Source organism: Tamandua tetradactyla, chromosome 1 (genome assembly GCF_023851605.1).
Source record: "Tamandua tetradactyla isolate mTamTet1 chromosome 1, mTamTet1.pri, whole genome shotgun sequence".
NCBI lineage: Eukaryota > Metazoa > Chordata > Mammalia > Pilosa > Myrmecophagidae > Tamandua > Tamandua tetradactyla.
Genome location: NC_135327.1, coordinates 123,820,466 through 123,831,303, shown reverse-complemented (window position 1 = coordinate 123,831,303; position 10,838 = coordinate 123,820,466). Strand labels below are relative to the sequence as shown.

At 38.2% G+C, this 10,838-nt stretch overlaps 1 protein-coding gene across 1 annotated transcript; it reads left to right on the top strand.

Annotated features, from left to right (window-relative positions):
- Nucleotides 1-401: 401 nt before the first annotated feature.
- On the top strand, nucleotides 402-10,504 carry GATAD1 (GATA zinc finger domain containing 1). The gene is made up of 5 exons (XM_077123971.1): nucleotides 402-890; nucleotides 1,696-1,821; nucleotides 3,378-3,437; nucleotides 6,671-6,854; nucleotides 9,051-10,504. Exons 1-5 carry the CDS (start codon nucleotides 654-656, stop codon nucleotides 9,239-9,241), a joined length of 798 nt encoding a protein of 265 aa, XP_076980086.1. The 5' UTR covers nucleotides 402-653; the 3' UTR covers nucleotides 9,242-10,504.
- Nucleotides 10,505-10,838: the final 334 nt, after the last annotated feature.

Genomic DNA, 10,838 nt, shown 5'->3' with positions numbered 1-10,838 from the left:
GACTTCATCACTCAAAATGTGTGCTTGACACTTACGGGTTTCAAATGTCTCTAATACATAAGTACTAACAAAATAAAAACAATAATTCTTAAGAGCATAAAGAGCTTCTGAGCCGGACGGCCAGATTTAGCAAATAATACAGGATGCCCAAGTGACTCTGAATTTCACAAAGAAAACGAATATTGCAAAGTTCACGTTCGCATTTTTTAAATTATTCACTGTTTATCAGAATTTATATTTAACTGGGCGTCCTGTATTTCACCTGGCACCCACAGGCATGCTACAACAAAGTTTGGGAACCTTAACCTAGGAGACAAAACACCAAATTGCAGTGCGCGCCAAGTAATTCCGGGTGAGATACTTCCGGTCAGCGGGTCAGCCTGCCGCTGGGCGTGGCCTGCCCTTCGCCGGAAGCCTCCTGTGGGCCGCGCCTTGCTTGCCTCGCCCCTGCACCCCCTGGCAAGCCGGCTGTCCGGGGTTGGCGGCGGAACTGGCTTCCGGCTTCCGTTGGGCTGCTGCGGCTGCAGCTCGGCGGCGTCGCCGTCACAGCTCTTCCTGTTACCGGGAGCTGCGGGCCGACCGGCGGGCGGCCGGGGCCGGCAGTCGCCATTCCCGTGTCGCTGCGCCCGCGGGGGCCGCCCGAGTCGGCCACGATGCCGCTGGGCCTGAAGCCCACCTGCAGCGTCTGCAAGACTACTTCGTCATCCATGTGGAAGAAGGGCCCGCAGGGAGAAATCCTCTGCCACCACTGCACGGGCCGGGGAGGCGGGGGCGGCGGCTCGGGGGCGGCCGGCGGGACTGGGGGCGGTGGTGGCGGCCTCGGCGCGGCGGCCTTTGCCAGCACCTCGGCCGCCCCTCCGCAGAGCAACGGAGGCGGGGGCGGCAAGCAGGTGAGCTCGTCGGGCCCCTCCCGCCGGTGGAGGCCGAGTCCGCGGGGAGGGGGCGAGCGCGGGCCTCTCAGGATTGCGGCGTAGGTGCTAGACCCGGCCGCCTCACCCCACCCTACCCCACCCTACCCCACCCTACCCCACTCCCAGATAAAAAGATCTTGTGTTTGCGCATTCTAAGTACTTTTTTCTTATTATGAGAAGTTCAAAATCTAAAGAAGCAAGAAAATTAAAAACCCTTCAGAAATCACCCTACTGTAATGGTATTTAGGGGCGCTTCCAGACATCTCAACATAAAAATGTATGCACGAAAACGTAAATGGGGTCATGTACATGTATGGCGTGTCCTGGACCTCCTTTCCTGTCAATAAAGGTTACTTTGTCATTATGTAATGGTTTTAAGATTATGTCATTATTTTAAATGGCATGTTATTTTATTATAGGGGGTGCTATAACTTAACCTGTTCTTTCGTATTGGGGAGTTAAGTTGTTAAGGGTTTTTCTCCATCATGAACACTACAAATAAATAGTTCTTGCCTTGCCCTGGACTTCTGCTGCCGTTTGCTCTGTTATAGTCAGCTCACACCTTTTTGGAGATGGGAGGCTCTGGAGATGCTTGCTAGAGCCGTGCGTGTATTAGTTGGCCTTTTTGTGTAGTTACCAAACTGAGAAAAAAAAGTCCTAATTTTTAACTGTCCTTGAAAAGTGCACGCTCTGGGATCCTTGAAAGACTATTTTTTGGGGACAGCAATGTTTCTGCAGTTTTTATTTATTTCTCTTTTTTTTTCTTTAATTGTTTATGTAACAGAGTAAGCAGGAAATTCACAGGAGGTCTGCTCGGCTGAGAAATACTAAATACAAATCTGCTCCAGCTGCTGAAAAGAAAGTTTCCACTAAAGGAAAAGGGAGAAGACATATTTTTAAGTTAAAAAATGTAAGATGATTGTGGATAGTCTTTTTTATGGTAATTACGTTGTGTGTGTAGTATGTCCTGCCACTGCCTTCATTTCTTACCATTTAACTTTGATTTTTTACTCTTGGGGGTCCTTGTGTAGTATTCCAGACTTCCTAAAAGGAAGTGAGTGCTGTTACAGGAGGCTTACTGTTTATAAAATTAGTCATATCTTTTCATTTTTTTCCTCAGGAAAACAAAATATGGTTCTAAAGGAGCATAATCCTTGAACTCATTTTATTGGGTTCTTTATGTAAAGGAAAGGGAAAAATTAGGTTCTTGGTATGGCTAGGTTCACTAAGAAAACTTTTTCTCATTCTGTAAAGACCTAAGTAAATAGTATCTGTTTCCAAATTTGTCAGAAAATGTGTCTTACTGACTTAGGACAAATTTGATGGATAGGAATATAACATTTTACTAAACCTTTGTTCTTCACCTCCTCTTCTTCTATAAGATAAGATTGTTGAAAGACCTGCACTGGAATAGTATAAAGGATATTTTGTTGCAATAAATTCTGTTTCTGTAAACACAAAGGGGGCAATAAGGTAAAACTCAGTGGACAAAATATTATGGCAAATTTGATATGGTATTCCTTCATTTGAGAATGGACATGCTTCACTTAGTAAAGACATTTCTGAAGTTGGGCATATTCATTTATAAAGCATAAAGGGTCCTTACAGTTGGTATCACTTATATACATTTTTTCCTCGTTAGTATACTGAAACATGTTTTCTGCAATTATTTCACTATCAGTTTCTCTAGCCACCCCTTTTTCAAGAATGGTTCCAAGACATTTGAAGGAGGGAGGTGGTTTCTTTATGTAAAAATGCATACTGCAGCTTAAGGCGGCAGTATAATTGGATGGTGGCAAATTACTCAGAACTGCCAAAAAAGTTTATTTTTTAATTGTTTTTAATTTTTAAATTAAAAAAATATATATGACAAGAAAGAAACACATTCTTAACATATGATCATTCTGTTCTACATACATAATCAGTAATTCACAATATCACAGTTTCATATTCATCATCATGATCATAAGAAAGTTTATTTTAACTTTAATTCAGGCTTAATGGAAAATTAGTTCTGATGATATGAGTTTCATAGCTAGTTCCATAGTTCAGTTCATATGGAAAGTGTCCTCAAAGAGATACTTTTTTGTTTTGGTTTCATTTTCTACCTACACATTTTTTACTTCCACTTGTCATGCTCAGACTATTAGAGTCAATGTATTTTTAAAGTTGGAATGTCAAAATGTAATAAATCTCTGTGTGGGTTTTATGTTAGACCTCAGCAGCATAATAAGCTTGCCCTTTAGTTCTCAGGAATTTTTAAACTAATGGTAGCAGAAATAGCAGTGGAAATGTTCAGGGTGTGCTTTTACTAGCATTCAAAAAATCATTTATCATTTTGTTCCAGTTCTTGCCACCAAGTAGCATATTTTAATATATTTCAAATCGCACAACTCAAATATGGCTGGAGAAATGCTTTTCATACATATTGATTGTGCTAATGTTTCTACTTTTGTTTTTTTATAGCCCATCAAAGCTCCTGAGTCAGTTTCTACCATAATCACTGCAGAATCAATCTTCTACAAGGTAAGAATTTGTAGAGTTACTGAGGAAAGATTTGGGCCTGTTGTTTAGTATACTACTTAAATGTTCTCTGCCCACCTCAGCTCTGGATGTGATGTTTTACAACAGCCATCTATGGGGGAAAATAGCTTAGAAAGGAACACAAACATAATCATACCTTACACAAATACAGAGTAGTAGAGGCCTTTAACATTTATTTTTGAACCGGAAGCTAAAAGAAAGGAGTTAAAATGTACAGAAGACCACCAAGGCTTGGCAGGCCTAGCACAGGCAGCAACTACTATAGGCATCTTGGGTCTGAGTTGTTACTTAGGGAGCAGTGGTGTGAGTTAGCACTTCATACCTGACGTAAGCAGACTGAACACTGTGACACTCGAGTGATTATGCTCTGAAGTAATTTTTTGTTTCTGTTAGCTGAAATCTGTATAGTCTAAAACAATCTATACACAGGAAAACATCCCTCCTCATATTTCTTGCATTTCATTTATTGTTAATAATAGATAGAATCGCCTAAGTTTATTTTAGGCTCTCCATATATCAGGCACTGAGCTGAACATTTTACATGCCTGAATTTCATTCATTCTGCTTGAGGTGGGTACTGTCACCCCCTTCTTATGGATGAGGACATTGAGGCATAGAAGGCCAATTAACTTATCCAAGGCCAAACAGCCAGCAAGTCATGGAGTAAGGAAGTCTGATGCCACAGCCCAAGCCCAGAGCTCAGATCCTGGAGCTGATCCTGGCTCGACCACTTAGGCAAGTGGCTGTGTTTCTCTAAGCCATTTCTCTCATCTGTAAAATACAGATTGTAAATCTCATTAGGTCAAATAAGGTCATGTACATTAAGTATTTAGCAGAGTAAGAACTAAGTGTATGGTAGAAATTTTCATTATTACTTCTTTCAATATATATATTACCTTCACAGCTGAACATCCAGAAGTGTACTTGATTGAAATAAGGATTTAGTATAATGATTTCGGGAGTGTCTCAATGGAAAGGCATGTGGGGGCTGTTATCACAGTATTGATGCTTTAATATTGATATCACCCATGTTTATTAAACAATAGTGACAAAACACAACAAAATATTCAGATAATGCTGCAGTGTTACAGAGGCTGTCCTAGCAGTGTCAGTGGCTGGCAGCACCATTGTGGACGAGCTCAAGAGGTCGTTACCAGCTGCTGAGCTGCTGAGCTCAGATAAGACATGTGAAAGGGAGCTGAGTGAGAAGTGGGTGTGATAGCCAAGAGTGCGGACTCCCAAGATCCAGAATGGTTAAGTGACCTCCCTGGAGTGATACTGACAGAAAAGCTCCATGAACCCAGGTCTAGTGACTCCCAAACCAGTATTCTTCGTAGTATTGTGTTCATCACCCTTCTCTCTGCCAGAAACTCCAAAACCTTCCTGCAAATGAGTGGACACTTTAGATAAAGTACCTCAGTCTTATTTGGTGTTATTTTATGAGTACAGTACAATACATATTTATTAAACACCTACTCTTTGCCAAGCACTGCTTGCCAGCCACTGGAATCTTTCCCTAAGACAATGTTTTTGTAATACTGTAAGCTTTCAAGCTATTAAATATTTTGGATTAAGATTCATTCGGCATATATTTCAGTGCCTATGATAAATAAGGCGATTTCTTTTATGAACAAATATAATAAATAATCAGATAACGATTATACATGTGGACAATGCAAATGATAAGTGCATGTTATTTATGAGATAACTAACCTAGAACTCCTGAGTAGGGGATGAGAGGAAGGATGAGATAATAACAAATATGTTGTCTCAAGTAGTGGTTGTTGGCCTGCATTAGGATTATACCTGTCCTTAATGGTCCAGATGCAACAGTCACTCTTAGACACATGGATAAACTGTCTACCAGTAGAATGCCCTGGCCTAACAGCAAGGATGTTACAGCTTAATGACTAAAAGAAATATTTCATCAGAATTGTTTTCATGGCCAAGGAACATATTCCAGCTGCTTTACTGCTGCCAAGGCCGTGTTTTGAGGGAAACAGCAAAGAATCAGATACAATGCCTATAGTCCAGGAAAATGTGCCTATGGAGAACTATACCACCTAAGGCTGTACTGTGAATCATAAAGGTTTGGATTTCTGATTGTATTGGGGTGCTCTAGAGAAACCGAATTAATGGGTGATATCTGTAAATATGAGATTATAAAGTTATAATTGGATTATCTTATTTTCGGGAATCTGCCTTTAGTTGATTGGCCACAGCTACAATCACCTGACTGATGCTTTAATAAACCTGCATTCTGGTTTATCAACCAGCCACAAAATAAACTTGCAGGAATGGTTAAGTCAGTACTTGCCTGACCAGACACCTAGGCACCATCACCTGGCCAAGTTGATACCAGAACCTAACCTTCAGTCATTATGCATATTTAAATGGAGGAGAGATTCTAGCTCAAGATCCAAGGATAAGGACATGGCATGTAAGAGCAGAGGCAAAGGGAGGGTTTAATACAGGGTGTGTACAGATGAGTTGGATATAAAGTGGAGCAAGAAATGACTGAAATGTAATGCCTTGACTGCCAGTGATGCCAATAATTTTGTTCCATTCTGTGGACAATAGAGAGGTTCTTGAAAATGTGTTTACGTTTGTGCCTCTGAAAGAATCTCATGGGAGGGTATAAAAGTGAAAAGGAAGGGGAAGAAACAGGTGACAGTGACCTGGGGAAATTAGGGGTAAACATATCCTGAACACCAATTATGGTCAAAAGAATTGCTGTCTTTTCTTTTAGTTTTTGTATATCTATTTTTTTTTTAAACACGGTAGAGGAAGGAAGTGTGTACAATATACTCTAACCAGTTGACTACTGTTTTCCAATATTGTACAGAGAAAGAGCCCTGAGTTGGTGCAGGAACCTAGGCTGCAGTCTCTGAACAAGTCCCTTAACTTCTCTGCAGTTCTATGTCTCTGGATTAAAAATAGGGATAGTATTGTTGGGATATGACATCACTGTGCTTTTATGCACAAATCTTTTCTCCAGATACAAGTTGTCATAAATAAATATATTGCATCATCTAGTTTTTTCATTGAAAAGTAAAACAACTTTAGAATTGGCATTGACCATATAAACACTGATACACTGGACCATCTTGAAGACCTTACCACTTTGAAAACTGTTGCTTTCATCGTAAGCAAGTTCATAGCTTTAGTGCTATTCTATTTAAATTTAAATTGGGATTATCTTTTACTTCTCCCAGGGAGTGTATTACCAAATTGGAGATGTTGTTTCTGTGATTGATGAACAAGATGGAAAACCCTACTATGCTCAGATCAGGGGTTTCATACAGGATCAGTACTGCGAGAAGAGTGCAGCCCTGACATGGCTAATCCCCACCCTCTCCAGCCCCAGAGACCAATTTGATCCTGCATCATATATCATAGGTGAGCTTACAAATGGTACAGGTTCTTCAACCCAGTTAATAATCTATTATCATGTAAAACAAGCGTAAACATCATAAAGTTTGCAAACAATCAGAGAGTTTATAGAAAACATAAGACATTTTTATATAGCTTCAGTTTGAATGCTGTCAGTTATTTTGAGTTAGAGCATTATGCACCTATTGAAACATGATGTGGATGAGATTTTTCTGTGTGACACAGGCTTAAACTATTGGTCTTAGACTTGTATGATTATAAGAATTTTTCCTCCCTTTAGCCTTTTTTTTTTTTAACAGGATGAGTCAAAATTAACTGCTTACTTTTAAAAATGTATTCTTCAGGAACTTAGGTTTTCATTTACTTGTAAAAAATAATTTCTAAGGAACATCACAGTTATTTCTAAAATCTTACAAATTCTTAATATGCATACCTTTATGTTATATATGTCATCCTAGATCCTTTGTAGCATATCATCGTTGATGACTGAAATGCAGCCACCATTCATTTATTAGTTCCAAGGCTGCCAAAAGTTCTTGACAAAGCCTTACAAGAAGTTAGATTAAAACAATTTTGAAAGTGTTCAGATTTTTAAAATTACCCTGAGCTTTCAACTTCTGTGTGCAATAAATATGCATTATTTTTTTATTTTAAGAAAGAAATATAAAAGTTTTTCAGAGAGAACTCAGGAACACATAATGTACTCATATTATTCTTACCTATACATCATGTTTCATCTGTGACCACAGGGTTTAAGTCTCCTGTTTACAAATACATAGAATTTCAGTTTCCTTAATTATAGGACAGATTTCTCAGAAGAGGCAGTGATATGTATGAATCATCTTCTCTCCCTAATCTACAGATTCCTATTGGGATTCCTCTTCTAGAAGAGGCAGCATAACTCAGAGATTAAAAGCAGTAGACTCTGGTGCCAGAATACCTGAGCTCAGAGCCTAGCCACTCACTAGCTGTGTGACCTTTGACAAGTTCCTTAATCTCTCTCTTGCCATACTTTTCTCATATGTTAAATGGGAATAAAATGCCTACTTCATAGGATGATTGTAAAGATTCAAAATATTTGTGTAAAGTGCATAGAACAGTGCTTGGCATGTAAAAAATACGATATAAATGTTAAATAATTATTTTCAGAATCCTTTTTATATTGTCACTAATTTTTTAATTAATTTAAAAATTTTTTTAAAATACTAAAAAACACCAAACAAACATTCGTAGCTTTTGATTATTCCATTCTACATATATAATCAGCAATTCACAATTCATCACATAGTTGCATATTCATCATCATGATCATTTCTTGGAACATTTGCATCTATTCAGAAAAAGAAATAAAAAGAAAACAAAAAAAATTCATACATACCATACCCCCACCCCTCCCTCTCACCAATCACCAACATTTCACTCTAAATTTATTTTAACATTTGTTCCCCCTATTATTCATCTTTATTCCATATGTTTTACTCATCTATTGATAAGGTAGATAAAAGGAGCATCAGACACAAAGTTTTCACAATCACACAGTCACATTGTGAAAGCTGTATCATTATATACTCATCATCAAGAAACATGGCTACTGGAACACAGCTCCACATTTTCAGGCAGTTCCCTCCAGACTCTCCATTACATGTTGACTAACAAGGTGATATCTATTTAATGCTTAAGAATAACCTCCAGGATAACCTCTTGACTCTGGAATCTCTCAGCCATTTACACTTTTGTCTCATTTCACTCTTCCCCCTTTTGGTTGAGGTTTTCTCAATCCCCTGATGCTGAGTCTCAGCTCATTCTAGCGGTTTTCTCAGTCCCTTGATGCTGAGTCTCAGCTCAATTCCAGGATTTCTGTCCCACGTTGCCAGGAAGGTCCACACCCCTGGGAGTCATGTCCCACGTAGCCAGGGGGAGGGTGGTGAGTTTGCTTGTTGTGTTGGCTGGAGAAAGAGGTCACATCTGAGGAACAAAAGAGGCTCTCTTGGGGGTGTGAGTCACTGTTATTTGGAGGTTGTCATATTCTTAAGCTGGTTAAAGTAGAAAAAATTGAGAACTGCTAATGGAGAATAACTTCACAGTAATTACTGTTTCAAGTGTTTGTCAGGTCAGTGGTTTTGGTTTTCCGGAATGTTAATATTTTCTGAAAGTGATACATATGTTCAAAAATGTCTTTAACCTTTTCATTTAACCTTTTAGGACCAGAGGAAGATCTTCCAAGAAAAATGGAATACTTGGAATTTGTTTGTCATGCACCTTCTGAATATTTCAAGTCACGATCTTCACCATTTCCCACAGTTCCTACCAGACCAGAGAAGGGCTATATATGGACGCATGTTGGACCTACTCCTGCAATAACTATTAAGGAAACAGTTGCCAACCATTTGTAATTTGTAAATTAAAACTGGATTTCCAAGGTTATCTTATATTCATACCACTGTAAGAAACTCTTAAATGGAAAAGTTTTTTCCTTACTGCCCAGTAATCTGTTAACTTTTTAAAAATTATTAGTTACTTGGAGAAGTAAAGGGGATAGAAAAAAATGAAATATATTTTGAAGTTAAACATTATATTCCATAGCTTTATCTTCACAAGCAAAGGCTGCATTTTCCAGGTGTAACCATTAGAATCAGGTAGTGTCCATTTTATCCATAATTTATTTCTAGAAACTGTCAAAATCGATTATGGTTTTCCACAAGTTCAAAATGCTAATTAAGGTTTGGATTTCTGAGCAGGGACTTACAATCAAATAAGAGGTAAATGTGACCAAACAGTGTCATAAAGTAGTATAATTCTTATTTCCTCATATGGAAGCTTTAAGACAGACAGTTCACATTTAATCGTTTTCTGCTTTAATCTTAAAGAAAGTGGGGGATGATTTCATTGGTTCAGGCTTTTAAAATTTTTCTTAATTCTTCTGCAGCAAACAGGCATTCACAATCATTTAGTTGATTTTAGTACAGGTGTTCTTAATTGCTCTTACCTTCAGTCAAAATGATGATTCCATTCAAACCAAAAGATATTATAGTACAGACAGCTTCACTAAAATCACACAGGAAGAATGTGCTGTTCAGAAATCTCACTTTGATGAGTGTTAGAGCAACTATTAGGCAGTCATAAAAATGATTAATAAGTCATTAGCATTGATATCTAAAAAAGGTCCACCCCAGAGTTGAACCATCTGCTATGGACTCATAATAGCATGCCTAAAACAAGAAGACCTATTGTGCATGAGACTTTGTCCAGAATTTAGGCAAAGATTTTACTTCCAGTCAGTACAAGTGAAGGAGTAACACTGAAGAAAATGGGGAAAGTGGAGATTGCATGTACTTGCCACCTCTTCTTTCCTGATTTAGCCAGCAATTTTTTAACCCAGGAAATATGTCAATCTAATTTAATTATAATGATTTTAAGATTTAGCAGCATTAACTATTATCCTTTTTTTCAACTCAGTTATGTTTTGTATGTTGGAAAGAGGCAACTATAGACAGGTCTCAAGATACTTTCATGTATACAGTTACCTAAATAACAAAGGTATAGTAAATTGATTGTAAATACCACTGTAGATAACTTTCTAAATGCTAATGTTCAAAATTTTTGTATTAAAATGTTTTTTCAAAATGCATTTATTGTGTATATTTATTATGTGTATGTATATACATATATTAGATATATGTATATATTTATTGTGTATATGTATTTTTGTATATAATGTATATATGTACTCAGAATTTTGCGTGACGTACAGAACAGATTTCACGAAAATCAAAGAACAGCTGATTGTTTCAGTTTACAGTTGCCGTTTGTCTTAATATTCCAGGCTTCTATGAACACACAACAGGCATTTATGACTCACAGTTTTGATGCCACAGAAGAAGTTTAAAGTCAAGGTATCAGCAAGGCTGGCTTTCACCTGGAGACTGTCCCATTCTGGTGCTTGCTGCCAGCAATCCTTTGGGATTCCTTGGTTTGTATCTCTGCTTTCCA

Bases quoted from the DNA above. Each gene is read 5' to 3' on its own strand.
- GATAD1 (XM_077123971.1), top strand. From the start codon at position 654: ATGCCGCTGGGCCTGAAGCCCACCTGCAGCGTCTGCAAGACTACTTCG. The intron at 3,438-6,670 runs GTAAGAATTTGT...TACTTCTCCCAG, and splicing joins CAGAATCAATCTTCTACAAG to GGAGTGTATTACCAAATTGG. The intron at 6,855-9,050 runs GTGAGCTTACAA...TTAACCTTTTAG, and splicing joins TCCTGCATCATATATCATAG to GACCAGAGGAAGATCTTCCA.